We start from the raw sequence: 17,743 nt of genomic DNA, 5'->3' as shown, positions 1-17,743 counted from the left end.
ATTGTGAACTTGACCTTTGCATCTAATAGCAGAGGCTTCTCACTTAAAATACATTTTTAAAGCACAGAATTTTTTCTGGTCCCGGAGCTCGAATTCAGGACCTTGTGCTTGCAAGGTAGGCCCAGTTGTGCCACTGAGCTAAATCCCAGCTCAGTTACCGAGGTGCCTTCTAATTCTAGTCCCTTGGGTGATGTTTGAATGCTTAGCTTAGATCAGTGAGCAGCAGATGCTAGAACCCCACAGGTAGAGCACAGAGCCCATAGAACTGTTCCACACAAGTGTCCAGATGCCATGTGAGGACAGCAGTCCAGCAGCTGCTTCTCAGGCCCGTCATGAGTGGAGCTGCACTAGAACTAACTGCGGCCTGTCTTTCTCAGGGAAGAGCAACGGAGGAAACATGAGCAAGAACGGAAGGAGAAGAAAGCCAAGGTTCTGGGGGCTCGCAGGGGCCTCATTATGGCTAAAGATAGATGAGTTTTGAACTCCTGTAAATATTTCTTCATTCTAAATTCACTTTCCTTCTGTAAATATTTCTACACTGTCCTCTGCCCCATTTTTCTACAGACACATTTTGTTAATTATCTATGTAGGGTCTGTGAGTTCATGTGCCACAGCTCTGAAAGGCACGATCTTAAAGCTCATGAATTCTTTGGAATGGCTTGAAACTAAGTCTTTGTACAGCTCAATTATCTGATGAGACCCATCCCAGATTCTTAACCTACATCTGTAGTGTTAATGTCCTGCTTGCTGGCACTAATATTAATAGACTTGCAGTCCTCTTCCGGGCAAGAGCTCTTACCCGAGGGTACGGGTTGTATGAAAAGCTTCAGAATTTGAGCAATGAAAAGTTAATAGGGAAAGCTGGGATAGGAAGGCCACCCGCCTTCATTCATTCTCTGCAGAAGCTACTAATCTTTTTTTTTTTTTTTTGGTACTGGGGATTGAGCTCAGGACCTTCCTTGCATGGCACCACCGAGCTAAATCCCCAGCCCAGAAGCTACTAATCTTAATGCGCTCAGCCAGTGGTTTGGTTATAGTATCAGTATTTTGCTTGTGAAAAAATGTTTTGTTTAGGCATATAAACATCTTTGTTCGTATCTCTTCATGTAATTGCCATTATTTTTTAAAAAATAAAATTCTACAGCTGATTCTATTTATTGCTTATTTAAAAGGAAGAGGTATGGGCCAGGGATTTAGCTCAGTGGTTCTGCCACAAAATTAAATAATAAATAAATAAATGGAAAAGCTACATGGTCTGTCAAAATTGGAGAAGGGGGTGTAGCTTGACACACACAAGGATTACTACTTTAAAGATTTGCTCTGGGGGCCCGGGATTTAGCTCAGTGGCACTGTGCCTGCCTTGCAAGTGCAAGGTCCTGAGTTCAATTCCTGGTACCAAAACAAAGCAGAACCAATTTTTTTTGTTGTTGTTTTTCAAAACAAAAAAAAATTTTTTTTTTTGGTACCAAGGATTGAACTCAGGACTTTGCACTTGCAAGCCAGATGCCAGCACCGCTGAGCTAAATCCCCAGCCCTACTTTTTGTTTTTTGAGACAGGGTTTCTCTATGCAGTTTAGGATGTCTTTGAACTCACTAAGTAGCCCAGGCTGACCTTGAACTCACAGCACTCCTCTTGCCTCAACCTCCTAAGTGCTGGGATTACAGGCGTGCCACCAAGCCTGACTGGGAGGCTGAGACAGGAGGATCATGAGTTTGAGCCCAGCCTGAGCAAAAAAAAGAACTGGTGAGGTTCATGGATTTTAGAAGACAAGCTCTCCACTAAATATCCCATTTCTTAGTAACTTCTACACATCCTTATTAATGTGGAAATAGAAGGAACCTAAAAGGAATTGTGGAAAGACATGAACAGTCCTCTGAGACTTCTTGCTTTGAATCTGCCTTCTCATGTGCAGAGTCTTTGTAACAGGAACCATTTTGACAAAAACATGGTAACTACATCAGTGCTTGCAACCTAAGAAACAGAATCTGGTTTCAGGATGTGTTTTCCTGATCTGCCCTCTGACAGCATTTATCCTGTGTCTTACTTTCTCATTGCTGAGACAAAATACCACCCAAAGTTAAAGGAGGATAGGTTTATTTCAGCTCACCCTTTGTAGAGGTTTCAGTCCATAGCTGGCTGGCTCCCAGGCAGAGCAGAGTAACAGAAGAGCGTCAAAGAGGTATACAGTCCATGGCAAAGCAGGGCAGGCAAGCTGGTGTGGTGGCGCATGCCTATAATTCCAGCACTCAGGAGGCTAAGGCAGTAGGATCGCTGTGAGTTCGAGACCAGCCTGGGCTATTGAGTTCCAGGTCAGTCTCAACTATACAGTGAGACCCTGTCTCAAAAAAACAAACAAACAAAAAACACCCAGGGCAGGCAAAAGCAAGCATCAAGCTATAACAGCAGCAGTAGCAGCAGCCTTCCTCTCCTTTTTATCCCTCCCAGGCTATCTGCCTCTTGAGTGATGCCACCCACACCCAGGATGGACCTTTCCATCATCCACACCCAGAACTATGCTCCACTAATTAGTGGACTAATTTAGCACCACACTAGATCCAACCACCTCAGAAAAGCCCACCTATGACTGCATGTGACTTTGGAGGGACATCTAGATACGAGCCACAATATCCCGTTTTAAGGAATACATTCCAGTCATTCATTGGACACCAGTAGGGTTTATTTTGGGCTGGGCTGTATCTCAGTTGTACAGTCCTTGCCTACCATTTAGGAAGTCCTGGGTTCTATCCCAGCACCATAAAACAAAACACTTTTTTTTTTTGTCTGTATCACAGAGGCTACTACTACTCTTAGTTTAACAATAAACTGCAGTATGTTCTTCCTCATCTAAAAAGCCTTGGGTTAAGCACTGGAGAATTTTCATAAGCAAATTCTTCTGTGTGGGCTGGATCAGTAAACACACCAATAAAATCTATTTCCAGGAAGAATGGACCATCTACTTTATCAGCCAAGGTGAATCCTATAGAAGAAATCTAAAGTGAAAATAGAGAAATTGATTAAAATCTTACCATTGATGTACTGCTGTTATTCCATGAGTTATCGCTGTGCATGATGAGTCTTTACACTAGGAGCACTCAGCAGAACACAGCAGTTCTCATGTGGTAGAGCAAATTAGAATATGGACAAGACTGTTGTTCTTTCCCCCTTTTGGTGGTCCACTTGACAGCAGAACAACACAAATGCCTAATGGAGCTCTTATGCTCTTTTCTTTCTTTGTCTGAGACAAAGTCTCACTATAGTTTAGGTTGGTCTTGAGTTTACTATGTAGCCCAGACTGGCCTCAAACTTGCGGTGATCCTTGTGACTCAGCCTCCTGAGTGCTGGGACGGCAAATGTGCAGTACCACGCCCAGCACTGGAGCTCTTCTGAACTCTTGTTTGAAAACAAAAATAAATTGCAGGCATACTGAGAAAATGATGACAACATCCCACCACAGTAGGGTGAGTTCACTGGACAGGTCTCAATCTGCATCTGGGTACAAAGAGAGGGGACCCTGCATAGGAATTTCATCATTCATCTGCCAGCTTCCCAAAACAGGCTAAATTTGTCCTCTTGGGGGTTGTTTCACTATAGTATCATCCTGGATGAGAAGTATGGGGAAATCTTACCCTGTCAAGCAGAAGCTGGTACTGGGCATCCCGAATTCTTCCTTTATTTGTGAAGAAAAATTTGGAGAAGGGAATCTGAAAGAAAACATTTATCTGTATGGAATTGCAATGATCAAAAAAAATTTAAATTTCATTTTTAAATTATTTAAAGTACCAATATAGAGCCGGGCGTGGTAGCGCGTGCCTATAATCCCAGCACTCGGAAGGCTGAGGCAGGAGGATCGCTGCAAGTTTGAGACCAGCCTGGGCTACACATTGAGTTCCAGAGCAGTCTGAACTACATAGTGAGACCCTGTCTCAAAAAACCAAAAAAAACAAAAAACAAAAAACAAACAAAAAAAAAACCCCAATATAGAAGCTGTTTGGACCAAGATACAAAGGCATGTAATACTTTGTTTCAAAAAAGGGAAAAAGAAAAAAAAAAAAAGCTGGGTGCAGTGGTACACACTGGGAGGCAAAGCAGGACTGCGAGTTGGAGGTTAGCCGGGGCAATTTAGTAAGCCTTGGTCTCTAAATAAACAGCCGGATGTAGCACAATGCTTCCTGGTTCAATACTTGAGTAGTATCTGCAAAAGCAAAACAACAAAAAAAGGGGGGGAAAAAAAAAAGAATAGAAAACAAAATCTAAGCCAGAAGTCCCAAATGACAAATAATAGGGTACAAATTACAGCTGAAAGAAAGTGAACTAGGAAAAAATTTGTAACACAGCCAAGAGACTAGTATCCTACACACAGCTTTTACAAATATCTAAGAAAGGGGCGGGAGAGAGTTGTGCTCCGTGCACACTGACCTCAGCCCGCTCCACGCTGCACAGGCCAGCAGCACTGGCCTCGGAACTTGGGCAGTTGTCCAGGCCCCCAGGCTTAACTTCCAGCAGACAACCACATGTTATGTGTGTTATGCGGCCCTGGTGCAGTGACAGGAAGAATCCTGCCTTACCTGACATACATTCTTCCTAGAGATACTGAGCCTGAACCTAGGCAAGTCTTTCCATCTAATACCTAGTCTTCAGAAAACAGGAGGGACAAGGTAAGTGACAACACATAAGGAAACAAAAACAATAAAAAACTGAAGGGGAAAAAAAAAAGGGCTGGATATGGTGGAACACACCTATAATCCCAGCACTCAGGAGGTTGAGCTAAGAGGATCGCTGTGAGTGTGAGGCCACGCTGGGTTACATAGTTCAAAGCCAGCCTGAACTATAGCCTGTCTGTTATTTTTAATGAGGATGGAGAAGCTGGGCATGGTGGCACACACCTGTAATCCCAGCACTCGGGAGGCTGAGACAGGAGAATCGCTGTGAGTTTGAGACCAGCCTATAATCCCAGCACTCGGGAGGCTGAGACAGGAGAATCGCTGTGAGTTTGAGACCAGCCTGGGCCACACAGTGAGATCCAGGTCAGTCTCAACTAATAGTGAGACCCTGTCTCAAAAAAAATTTTTTTTTAAATTAGGATGGAGAGAATAACCTGTTTTAGTGGGAGGGTGGCTCAGCTATTTTAGAGGCAGCTGCCAAGTGTAACAGGTGGCATTCTAAGGTGGCCCTAACAATTCCCACCTGCTGATATGTACGCACCTCCCAAGTATCCAATCAAACACTGATCTCAGCTGCAGTGAGGATTTTGCCAATAGAGTTAAGGGTCCACATCAGCCACCCTTAGGAGACTGCCCTGTGTAGATGTGACAAGCATCTGAGCCCATAAAGAAGGCTCTTGAGCGTGAGAGACTCTCCAGGGCCCCACCCGACCAACAGCAAGGCCAGGAGGATTTAGCTCTACAATTACAAGGAACTGACTTTGCCTAGGAAGCAGAAAAAGCTACAGTCTTCCCCAGAAACTCCAGGAAGGAGCACAGCCTAGAAGACACCTTCATTTCTGCCATAGAACTGACCAGCTGAGGCCAGGCATGGTGGCACACTCCTGTAACCCTAGCATGCTGGAGGTTGAGGCTGGAGGCTCACTGGGTGTTCAGGGCCAGCCTGGGCTACACAGTGAGTTCAAGGCTAACCTGAACTATATAATGAAAACTAAAAAGGGCTGGGGACATAGCTCAATTCAAAGGTTCAATCCACAGGACTGCAAAAACAAAAAGAAACTGACATAATGTGAAATAGGAAGAAAAGGTGCAAAGGGGAAGTGGGAGGGGTAGGGGAAAAGGAGAGAAGGGGGCTGGGGATTTCGTTCAGTGACACTGCTGCCTGCCTCAAGCACAAGGACTTGAACTCAATCCCCTATAATAAAACAAAACAAAACAACCAACCAGGACCAGGGATTTAGCTCAATGGCACCATGCCTGCCTCACAAACACAAGGTCCTCAGTTTAACCCCAGGTACCACAAACAAACAAACAAAATAGTTCTTAAAGCTTCATCTTATTTAACAACTAGACTGCTTATGCTGTCAAGAAGTTGAGACATTTTCATGATTGTAAAGTATTCTGCCTAAGGAAACCTTTCTGTTGAGCTTTGCATACTAACTTAGTAGAGTTGCCTGGAAAAGATGACATCTAGCTGGGTTTCGTGGTACACGTCTGTAACCCCAACTACTCAGGAGGCTGAGGCAGGAGTATCACAAGCTCAAGGCCAGCCTGGGCAATTTAGTGAGACCCTATCTCAAATTTAAAAAATTAAAAGGGCTAAGAAGTAGCTTAGGTGTAGAGCTGCTAGCCTAGCATGTGGGGAGCTATGGGTTCAATCCCCAGTACTGCCAAAAAAAGACACACACACCTACTTGGGTGCAGAGCAGAGTGCTAGCTGACTCCATGGATCTGATTGTCCTTTCTAGTTATTAAGCTAACAGTGTGAGTGAAAGGAAGTCATCTGCTGAGTCCCTTCCTTCGGCCCACTCTCCACCAACCCCTTGCAGGCGGGGTTAGCACCAAGAATGCTCGTGAATGCAGGTACCTTGACCTCCTGCCAGTATGGCCCGCCCCGGGTGTACATGAAGTAGCTGTACATCCGTTCCTGACTCTGGATGAACTCCATCTGCTCCCGGAGGTTCACCATCCATGGCCGGCCGTCGCCACGAATGCGCAGGTACAGACTGTTGTACTGGGTCCAGTCATAACTCTGTCTCCTCTCAAAGGCGCCCTGAGCACAGAAGGAAGGCCAGTTAATCTCACTCTGAATGGCCGGCACAAGATAAGCTGCCAGGTCAGCAGCAGTGAGGGACCCATGTTTCTGCCCCGACAGACTTTCTGCCACACCATGGCAGGAAAACCTGCTGACTATTATGTCAGCACAAACGCTGACCTACTTTCCTATTTCTCCGGTTGCATTCAGGAAACAACTGGCCAGCACAGTGTTTCCACGGGACACACATCTGCTGCATGGAAACAACTGGACCTGTTTCCCTGCCCACTGCCACCTTGCCCAAAGAAACAGAGCTCAAGGAATTTTGGTTTGGTTTTTCCTTGTTGTTTACTTTTGAGATAGGGTCTTACTACCTAGGCACTGAATATTAAGTTGAGCATTTGTACAAGTGATCCTATCTGAGCTTCCTAACAGCCCTAAAAAAAATGTCACAACTGGGCTTGGTGGCACACACCTGTGATCCCAGGACTCACGAGGCTGAGGCAGGAAGATAGTTGAGTTCAAGGCCAGCCTGAGCTACATGGTGAGGCCCTGCCCCGTACCCGGTTTCACAGAAACTAAGCACCACCTAAGAAGCAGTACAGCAGTAATGTTTCCCCACCCAAGTCCATGTGCCTAGCTGTACTGTTTCTCGCTCAGCACTGGCACTGGACACTGATCCCTAGCAGCCATGAAGAACCTGACTGCAGGACCAGTAGTGCTCAAACAGGAACTCCTACTCACCAGCTCTGCCACTGCGCAGAGTCTCCCCGCAGTGTCCTCCTCCATAAACTTACAGATCTTCCCTCCCTGCAGGGCTGTCATGAGGAATAAATAGGATATAATGTAGAACAAGTGCCCACTACAGGGTCTGGCGAGGTACATTAATAAATATTATCTCCGATTTTCCCTGCTTCATAGTGACTATCAAGCCATACACCCCACCACGTTTCTGCAATGTGGTTCACACTGGCCTCAAGTTTGAGGCCCCCTGAGTAGTGGGTATTAAAGGCAGATCCACCATACCTGGACCCACAGAATCATCCTTTACTCTACACTGACTAAATACATTCTGTGGATTTCACAGACTTAAAAAACCCAAAACTATCATTTCTTGTATGTGGAAGAGCACACACTTTCCTTTTCATTATTATATGAAGAGAGGGAGCCTAGTATTACTCCTGACACTTGCTTTTCTCCTTAAAGCCTAACAGCCAAGCGAATGCCCACAATTTCAGCCAGGGTCTGGCATGCAAGCTTGCCTAAGGCAGTTCTCAGATGAGTAGGCAATGAAGCAGAGAGAGGTGGAGGCAGGCAGGAGACAAAGGAGTCCATCATCTAAACACCTTCAGAAAGTAGTATTTTCTTCTGGAAACCATAGGTTAAAAACAAAAGAACTGTACATAAACACTATAGTTAATTTTATTTTCACAGAGCTAAAAGATAAAATTTCTGAAAATGGATGGGGTGTAGCTCAGTGGTAGGCTTCTTGCCTTGTATAAGGCCCTAAGTTTGACCCCCAACAATGCAAAAAAATCCCTGTAATTCATAAACTGACCCTGACAAGGTGGCATATGTACTACCTATAATCCCAGCTCCTCAGGAGGCTGAAGCAGGATATCATCTGAGCCCAGTTCAAGACCAGCCTACACAACAAAACAAAGAAAAAACAAATCTGAAACTACTTCGCATATATACAGAGGTTGAAAGTAAATGAACAGTGCACCAGACCAATTTCTCCCTGTTAGAGAGGGAAGTTACAGTAAGCGAGAGGGCAAACTTGCTGAGACACAAACAGCATGAACTCACACTTGCCATAATGTCACACTTGGGCAGACAGGGTAGTAAGGACAGCTGTGTACACATGGTCAGCACACACCCATGTACAGTGGCCTGTCTCCTAGAGACATACATTTGGGTTTTTGCTGCTGTTGTTTTTGTTTTAGGGGGAGTTTTGTTAGCGCTTTCTGAGACAAGGTCTTGCTGTACTGTCCAAGCCAGACTTGATGGTACAAGCCTCCTGCCTCGGTCTCCCAGGTGCTGGGATTACATACATGCACTACCACACGTGACAGGACACCTTCCGTAGAAATTCAGCTAGGTGATTTTATCAGGGTACCACCGAACACCCAATTGTGCTTCCCAAGCTAGATGGTATAGCTCAGTAATTCAACACATCCTCTTTTGTTTTTCTTTTCTTTTTCCTGATACAGGGGATCAAACTCAGGACTTTGCACTTGCAAGGCAGGCATGGTGCCACTGGGCTGCATCCCCAGCCCCTTGTTTTTCTTTTATTGAGACAGCATCTGGCTGTGTTGCCTAGGCAGTATGTAAATGGAACCCCTGCTGCCTCAGCCTACCAGGTGCTGGAATCCCAGCACATACTCTGCACCTGGCATCGGCGTGGCCTCAACACAATCAGGAGGGGCGGTAAACATGACATGTATGAGGCTGCTACCAGCATCATGTGGCACTGTTTTATGCTGAGTCTTCCCTCTCACTTAGAAGGCATATACTCTAATGATAAAAGCACATGTAGGCCAGTATCACTGTCACTCACACACCTAACCTGTTCATTATTGGGCCGGGGATTTGGCTCAGCGGCTCCACTGCCTGCCTCACAAGCACAAGGTTCTGAGTTTGATCCCCAGTACCAAAAAGAAAGAAAGAAAGAAAAAAAGATAAACTGTTAAGTACACACCCAGCTGGGCTACACTGAGTCTGCCACCATCAGCACAAACATGGGACATGTTGCACTAACGTGTCCTGACTGCAAGTGAGTGGGTGAAACAGTGTTCAGCTTTGCTAGCTTCATGGGACAGCCTGCCACTGAGTAAAGAGCTGTTGTGCTACTATTTACGTTTGCTGAGAGGGGCTAGAAGGGAAAAATCAACAGACACAAGCATATCCTGCACCCAACCTTTGGAATCCAATCCCGATCATCAAACAGGTCTCTTTTAAAAAATGACTAATTGTACGGCTGGGACAGGAAAACTACAAGATGAGTGCAGAGCATCCTGTAGTGTCAAAAAGTGCTCAAAAGTAGCCAAGTGTGGAGGCACAGGTCTGTAATCCCAGCACTCTGAGAGGCTGAGCCAGGAGGACTGCAAGTTCAAGCTCTGTCTGGGCAACTCAGCAACTTAAGACTGCCTCAAAATGAAGCAAAAAAACAAAAACCACTGAGGGGCAACCACCGTGGGTTTGATTCCCAGTACTGGAAAAAGAAGATAAGAGCTAGTGGGCCAACCTTGCAGAGCACGCAAGTAGTGAAAGCTGGTACTATCAGGAAACAAAGAAATAGCCAGCTCAACCACGCGGTACAGGCTGACTGTCCCATCAGGCAAATCTAATGGACTTTTTACTAGTAAAACCAATAAAAAGCCACAGGCCCACCACTGGCGGTTCAAGCCCTCAGCAGTGAAACTGGAACTATGGCCGTTGTGAGCATGTTCGATATCCCCACAGTGTGATTCCATACTAAATGACTTAATCAGTAGTGACAGTGGAAGGAAAAGCAGACCTAGGGAAAACGTCAAATAACTTGTGGATACCAAGTCTGCCAAGAGACAGAGCCTATCCCTCTCACCCACCGCCCCTCGAATGGAGACTGTACTTGGTGACCTGCGAAAAGAATGTCAGGAGCAGAGTGCCTGGCAAACACTACCCTGGCCAGGCGGTCAGGAGCCCTGAGAGCATGTGATGAGAAGGGCACTGCAACTCCGTGTGGTGTTCCTCCTAAAACACCAGTCTAAGGAGAGAAAACCATGGGAAATCCCTGAGTGAGGGACACCCCATGTATCTCAGCTCCTTCTGAAAACCAGGACACCACTGGTCCCAGCTATCTGAGAGACTGGGTAGGAGAATCATCTGAGCCCAGTAGTTTGAGACCAGTCTGGGCAACAGAGACATCTCAGAATGCCATTAAAGCTGGGCCAGGTAGCACAAGCCTGTAATCTCAGCACTCAGGAGGCAGAAGCAAGAGGATTACTACAAGTTCAAAGCCAGCCTGGGCTACACAGTGAGTTTGAGGCCAGCCTGAACTACATAACAAGACCCTGTTTAAAAAAAAAAAAAAAAAAAGAAAGGCAGATGAAGAAACTATCATATACCAAAGAAATAAAGATACATCATAATTACCTCTGTGGATGGAATTCCTCAACAGAAAACGTATATTACTGTAAAAACTAAAAAAATCTAGGGCTGGGGATTTAGCTCAGTGGTTCCAACAAGGTCCTAAGTTTGATCCCTGGTACCAGACCAAAAAAAAAAACCCTAAAAAATTCCAAATAAAGTCTGGAATTTAGTTAGTAGCAATATACTAAAGTTAGTTTCTTAGTCGTGACAAACGTAGTGTAATAACCTCAGTTAACATGGGAGAAGCTGGTGAGAGGTACATGGGAACTCTGCACTACTTTGTAATTGCAAATTTTCTGTAAATCAACAATTATTCTAAAATAAAAAGCCCACTCAAAAAAGAAAAAAAGGCACAGACAAACCCTACATCTACTCTAAGGGAGCCCTGGCCACCAGCGCAGCTATGGTCAAAGGCAGTGGAAATGCCAGTCTCCCCAAATATCACCCAGAGCTCAGACAGCTTGAGGAAGCTTCACACAGAAGTGCTACTCCCTGGAACAAAACAGTGGGGAAACAAGGAATCCTCTTCAGGAACCACGCCCCTCAATCCTGGTGAAATGTCCACGTGAGCAGGATGGGTTTGCCACACTGCTGCTGGTGACAGGAAGTCCGCGCAGCACACCAGCTCCCCACAGTCCGGCCTCACCTACCCTGAGCACCCTGGATATCATGGCACAGTACCCACTCCGGCTGTTCTCCCCATCCTTAGCGGCCTCCGTGCTCAGAGTTCCATACAACAGTGCGCTTTGGTTGTTCTTGCCCATTTTCAGGAACGCTTCACTTCTGCCTCCAATCACCTTATCGGAGGTCACTAGCCACTTGTCTAAGTCCTCTCTGCCTCGGAACTGCCAGACAACCCTGGTTTGCTCCAGCAGGACATCGTGCAGGGGGCGGCCTTCCGGCCCTATCCAGTAATTCACGAACTCATTCTTCAGGAGTTTGAGGTGGTTCTTTACTTCATCTCTAATGGCTTTATCGAAGTCCATTTCAGGCCTCTCTTCAGAAGAGGAGATATCCAAAGTGACTTCCGTCTGTGTCTGCTCATGGCCTTGCAAACCCTCTTTGGGCTTCCCCTGCTCAGAGGCTCTGCCAGGAGTGGTGCCCGGCTTCTGAAGACTTCCACAACAATAGTCTGCGGTGCAAAGCCCCAGAAGTGGACGCAGGGTCCTGCACGACTTCAGGCACTTTCTGAGAATCGGGCTGCCACTTGGGAATTTACAGACCAAAGCCATGCTGAAAAAGGGGCAAAGTGTAAATTTCTCCCCGGTTCCCAGAGAAGGAAGCTTCAGCAAATAGCCTAATTCTACCTGTGATGGAAAAGACGTTGAAAAGTTACCAGTACAACAACCAAAGAATCCCGATTTCAAATTCAACAGAGGTCAGTAACAGGACACTTTTAATACACTTTCTAATTCTAAAAATATTGATTCAATGCCTGTTAGGAGCAGAGCATGGTATTATACACTGCAAAAAGTACCAAGATAACTAAAATTAGGCCCCCGTAAAACAACAAAAAAAGGCTCCAGCCTCATCAAAATACTGATCAACCCAAAAACAATTCAAGTATGTGCTAAATGATATCCCAAATTGTTATATCAACTTTTTCTGTTTTGTCTTTTGAGACAAGGTCTCACTACACTGCCCAGGCTGGGCTCAAACTCATGACAATCCTGCTGTTTCAGCCTCTTGAGTGCTGGGATACAGGTATATGGCACCATCCTTGGCTAGATGTTGTATCAACTTTAAAGCAAAATTTTAAGATAGAATTGTAAAGAAATGTAGGTTCTAAACAATAAAATACCCAAATAATTCACTTTAGGACCTGGGCAGACCTTCAGTGTCAGCAATTCTTTTTTTTTTGTACCAGGGATGGAACTCAGGACCTTGTGCTTGTGAGGCAGGCAGCAACAGCACCACTGAGCTAAATCCCTGGCCCTGTCTTTTTCTTTTTTTTTTTAAATTTATAACAGGGATCAAACTCAGGACCCTGTACTTATAAAGCAGGCGCTTTACCGCTGAGCTAAATCCCTGGCCCTAGTGTCTGCAATTTTTATAAAAATTAGGGAATCCAGAAAAAAAAATTAGGGGATCCAGGCATGGTGGCATACACCTGTAATCCCGGAACTCTGGAAGCAGAGGCAAGATTTCAAATTTGAGCCCAGCCTGAGCAATTTAGCAACTTAAACCCTTTCTCAAAATAAAAAATTTTTTTTTTTGTTTTGTTTTCTTTTGTTTTTTGAGAAAGATCTCGCTATGTAGTCCTGGCTGGCCTTGAACTCACTATATATCCCAGGCTGGCCTCATGAGGTGATCCTCCTGCCTCTGCCTCCCAAGTGCTGGGATCATAGGCATGCATTTTTAGTTCGGCTAAAAAAATGGTTTTCAAAAAAGGTGCTGAAAGCCAGGGATTTAGCTCAGTGATTCCATTGCCTGCCTGGCAAGCACAAGGTCCTGAGTTCAATCCCGGGTACCCCGCCAAAAAAAAAATTAGGGCCAGGGATTTAGTTCAGTGGCACCACGCCTACCTGGCAAGCGTAAAGTCCTGAGTTCAATCCCCACTACAAAAAAAAAAAAAAAAAAAGGATGCTGGGATATAGGTCAGTGTGAAAGCCCTGGTTTTAATACACAGTACTCAAGAAAAAAAAGCGGGGGGGTCCTATAGGAAGCACTGTATGTGGAGTCAGAGACTTGAATTCTACTCTTTGTTTAGGCTGTGAACATCTGAGTGCTGCAGTTTCGCAGAGCTTAAACCTAATAAAGCTATTTACTCTCGAGTAAACCAGTCTCCCCCCACCCCCCCCTCTCTCTTCAGTTCTGAAAGTTAAACCCAGGGCCCTTATCACTGCCCAGGCTGAGCTCAAACTTAGGAGCCTCCCATCTCAGCCTCTCAGTGTGGTGGGTTTAGAGGCATGAGCACCTATGGCTGGCTCTAGTCCATCTCTTGAGGACCGCTTCCCTTAGGAGTAAGGCACCTATCTACCGTGGGAGGCTTTTCTGCAGACCATAAGGAATGATAGCTTCTCGGATTCAGTAAGTCTGATGGGATCCTCAAGTTACTTCAGACTTAAAATGTAGTGCAAAGCCCACACAGATAACCAGGTTCTTGTAATAGTCACTATTTGAGCTCCTCAAAGAGAGCTTGCCGGGCATGATGGCACATGCCTATAATCGCTTACTAGGAAGGCTGAGACAGGAAGATCACCACCTGAGGTCAGCCTGAACTACATAGCAAGACTCTGTATTCAGGGCTGGGGATTTAGCTCAGTGGTGCTGCCGCCAACTCTGCAAGTGCAGGGTCCTGAGTTCAATCCCCCATACCAAAAGACAAAAGGGGAAATCAAATCGCTTCCCATTACCTAGAGAACTTTCTGGGCACTAGTCCTTCCTCAGCTGCCGACTGTAACAAACTGGCTCAAATCTGGCACAGAGTGTAGCGCATCTCCATTGTGCTAATCCACTCATCCACTACACCCCTGCTGTGACACCCTGGGTCCCAGTGTGTGATGGCATGCAGGAGGATTCTCCTATCTGAATAAACATCTCTACATTTCTGCACCTCTGCCACAGTGCCCTGCTTCAGAAACATATTGCTTCTTCCCAGCCCTGTGTAATTCTCTGACAGGGCTTTTCCAACTCTAGAGCACCATGAACCACTTGGAATTTGTAACACAATGCAATTCATTTCAGCACATATGGCTTAGAGCCTGGGAATCTGCATTTCTAACAGCACTCCTTGCTGGCCCATGCAGAACATTAAAGAGTAAATTTCTAACTAATCTTCTCCACCCTGCATCTGGAACTACAGGGACTTTTGTAGATATAACGTCACTTCCTATACTACTTCAGCCATTCCTTCTAGAAATCCAGCTTCTAAGCACACACAGGCCTCCAAGAGATGCCTCTGCTGGCCTACCGTCTCACAGCCCAGCTGACCACCTCCTGTCTGCAGACAGCAAAACCACAGACACCATGCAGACCCCAACCTCATCAGAGCTGGGGGTGTGCCTCAGAAGTAGAACACACAAGGAACTAAAAACATAAAAAATATAAAAATAAATGTTCAAAATATTTGATGATACTGGCCACTGTGAGTTACAGCTGCATCCGGACCAACGAGGCCCAACCTCTTTTTGCTCCTTTGCCTATCATAGCACCACCTCCACCTCTGCTTCTTGACAAGAGCACCAAGAAATCGCTAGGCAGAAACTCACACCAAGCCACCTCTCCCCACACCCTCTCACTGTGATGCCCCAAGGCTTCCGGTGCTGTGCATTCTCCATCAGGAGAGGCAATAAACTCAGCCTGCGCAACTGCACCTATGCCCAGAAGGCTGTGAGACAGGGCACTGACACCACTCTCTCTTCATGTGCAAATCTGTGCAGACCTCTCAAGTATAGAGGAACTAAGCCAGCTGTGGTGGCCCAGGACTAGAATCCCTGTACTTAGGAGGCTGAGAGGCAGGATGATGGTAAGCTGAAGACCAGCCTGGGCTATATAGGGAGTCTGTCTCCAAAAGACAAAAACCAAACTAAAACTCCCACACCTTTCTCGTATGCTGTTACAAGTATAAAATGCATAAACAAAAAATATTTGGGGGGGAAGTTTAATGTGTATCAGGCTTATCATTTCCTAAACCCTCAGTAGTGGTGTTAACTCCTTTAATAATACTATAAATGTAATTATATTTTGTTCATATGAAATGGGGTCTACATTGCCCAGGCTGGTCTTGAATTCCTGGGCTCAAGAGATTTTCCTGCCTTACCTTCCTGAGCAGCTGGGCCTGAAGGCTGGAGTGCCACCAAACCTGGTAGTTTCATTTTTTACCACTAGTTATGTCTATTATGCCAACCTGAGAAACTCAACAATGATGGGTTGAGGTAAGCAGTGAGTTTTCACAATAGGAAACGAAACTAGAAGTGAGTAGTATTAATAAAGGCCATAAATCCTGCCAGGTGTAGGGGCACACACTTGTAATCTCAGCACTTCGGAAGACTTAGGCAGGAGAATTGCAAGATCGAGCCCAATACTTACTTACAGACAATTTAAGAGCCAGCAAGACCTCTTCTCAAAAAAATAAAAATAAAATAAATAAGTCACACATGTGTAAATACTGAATAGTTTCTCTGGTGTGAAAAACTGTAATAGTAGACAAGATCCTAATGAGAAATTAACAATGTGAAATAGGAAGAAAAGGGCTAAAGTGGGAAGGGTAGGAGAAAGGGAATAAGGGAAAAGAAAAAAATATGAGAAAATGAAAAAATGGAAATAAAGTGTTTGTAAATGGGGAGGGGAGAAGGGTGTGAAGGGAGGGTAGGGACAAGGGGAAAAAATGAGAACCAAGACCTGTCATGTAAAGGTACAAGATCCCAATAATGAATGTTACTGTACTGTATACCTAGAATGTACCAATAAGCTCAATAAAAAGAAAAAATAAAAATAAAAATAAATCGGTGATGTAGCTCAGTGTGAAAGGGTCTGCGTTCACTCTCCAGCCCCAAAAAAACATAATTTAAAATTGTAAACCCAGGGCGGAGGGTTTAGCTCAGTGGTACCGGGTTTTCCTGCCTGGTGCAAGGTCCTGTGTTCATTCCTGTACCCCGCCCCCAGCATTTACTTCCAGACAAAACCAATTAAATATACGTTCAGGCCTGAGGATTTAGCTCAGTGGTTTTGGCTCCTGCCTCGCAAGTGCAAAGGCCCGAGTTCGATCCCCAGTACCCACCCCCCAAAAGTATATGTTCAATGATTCTTCACAGTAGCCTTGAGAGAGATACTATTATTATTCCAATTACAAAGACTATAAAAACAGCCAGGCATGGTGGCGCACCCCTGTAATTCCATCACTCAGGAGGCAGAGACACGACTGATGTGAATACAAGCCATTCTGAGCTATACAGTGAGTTCAAGGTCAGCCTGAACTGCATAGCAACACACACACACACACACACAAAACTAGAAAACCGACTCGGCGGGGTGGTTTACGACTGTAGCGTTAACTACTAGGGAGGCTGGGGCAGGAGGATCAAAAGTTCTAATCCAGTCTGAATAATTGAGACTTTGTCTTAAAAAAAATAAAAATAAAAAAGTCCTGGGCTGGGAATTTAGCTCAGTGGTTCCGCCGCCTGCCTCTAAAGAGCAAGGTTCCGAGTTCGATCCAGGTACCAAAACAAAAACCACAGTCCTGGAATGTAGCTTAGCGGCAGAGCGCCCCTATGTTTGTTAGCTTGAACTAAAATAAAGAAATAAACAAATAAAGACTCGGAAACGGAGATTCCAAGATTATATTGTCCGATGTCACGCAGCTAATGGTAAAACTAACCCTGTAGGGCCGGGGATTTGGCTCAGTGACTTCGCCGCCTGCCTTGCAAGCGCAAGGGCTCTAGTTCTATCCCCAAAACAAACAAAAATCTGTAGTTCACCACCTGGGCAGGAGGAAAGGGTTAGAAGGCGGTCCCGTCAAAACTCACCTGCTAGACTGCGTCGCCTCCTAGGTAGCAGACGTTCCCACAGCCTGCGACCACCTTCCCGAGCTCAGGTTAAGGGCAGTTTCCGCCAAATCCGCTGCTCTTTCCCTCCCAGTCCTCCACTATTCCGGTGTAGAGCTTTTCCTTTCCGGCACCAAACTAGTGACTCAGCGTTATAGTTCCGGCCCTGGGCGGAGTCCCAGGATGGAGGGCGATGATCCAAGCAGTCCACAAAGGCTCGGCTTCCACTCATTTTTTCTGCCCTTCAGAAAGAGCGCAGTCTGCGCCCTTCGCCCCAGGCACCGGGGTCCCCTGGCTGTCTCACCTCGCAGTCCCCGGAGCTGTCAGTGACCCGGGGAAGACGTTTCTGCCGGCACTGCTCAGTGTGCAGCGAACACCGTGGTCCCTGGACCCCAGCCTGCCCCGCCGGCCCTCCCGACGGGGGCGC

The 17,743-nt window shown here is 45.8% G+C and overlaps 2 protein-coding genes across 8 annotated transcripts in view; one reads left to right on the top strand and one right to left on the bottom strand.

Moving 5' to 3' along the window:
• Nusap1 (nucleolar and spindle associated protein 1) overlaps nucleotides 1-1,160 on the top strand; it is a 61,939-nt gene extending 60,779 nt beyond the window's left edge. For all 6 annotated transcript variants that reach the window (XM_010624722.3, XM_033765007.1, XM_010624720.3 and 3 more), the window contains one exon: nucleotides 378-1,160. In XM_010624722.3, the coding sequence (XP_010623024.1) occupies nucleotides 378-474 (97 nt within the window). In that variant the 3' untranslated portion in view covers nucleotides 475-1,160. The remainder of the gene's footprint in view (nucleotides 1-377) is intronic.
• Nucleotides 1,161-2,660: 1,500 nt separating this feature from the next.
• Nucleotides 2,661-17,446, bottom strand: Ndufaf1 (NADH:ubiquinone oxidoreductase complex assembly factor 1). Of its 2 annotated transcripts, XM_010624725.2 has the most exons (5): nucleotides 17,299-17,445; nucleotides 11,482-12,138; nucleotides 6,530-6,715; nucleotides 3,628-3,702; nucleotides 2,661-2,991 (listed from the first exon to the last, which is right to left on the bottom strand). In XM_010624725.2, exons 2-5 carry the CDS (start codon nucleotides 12,061-12,063, stop codon nucleotides 2,842-2,844), a joined length of 993 nt encoding a protein of 330 aa, XP_010623027.1. In that variant the 5' UTR covers nucleotides 12,064-12,138; nucleotides 17,299-17,445; the 3' UTR covers nucleotides 2,661-2,841. The 2 variants fall into 2 exon arrangements, with proteins under 2 accessions (XP_010623027.1, XP_010623028.1); XM_010624726.2 differs by lacking the exon at nucleotides 6,530-6,715 and having other exon boundaries at nucleotides 17,299-17,446.
• Between the last annotated feature and the right edge of the window lie 297 nt (nucleotides 17,447-17,743).

This window comes from Fukomys damarensis, unplaced genomic scaffold, assembly GCF_012274545.1.
Source record: "Fukomys damarensis isolate Sample0158 unplaced genomic scaffold, DMR_v1.0_HiC HiC_scaffold_17, whole genome shotgun sequence".
Taxonomy (NCBI): domain Eukaryota; kingdom Metazoa; phylum Chordata; class Mammalia; order Rodentia; family Bathyergidae; genus Fukomys; species Fukomys damarensis.
This window is presented reverse-complemented; position numbering and strand designations above follow the sequence as displayed.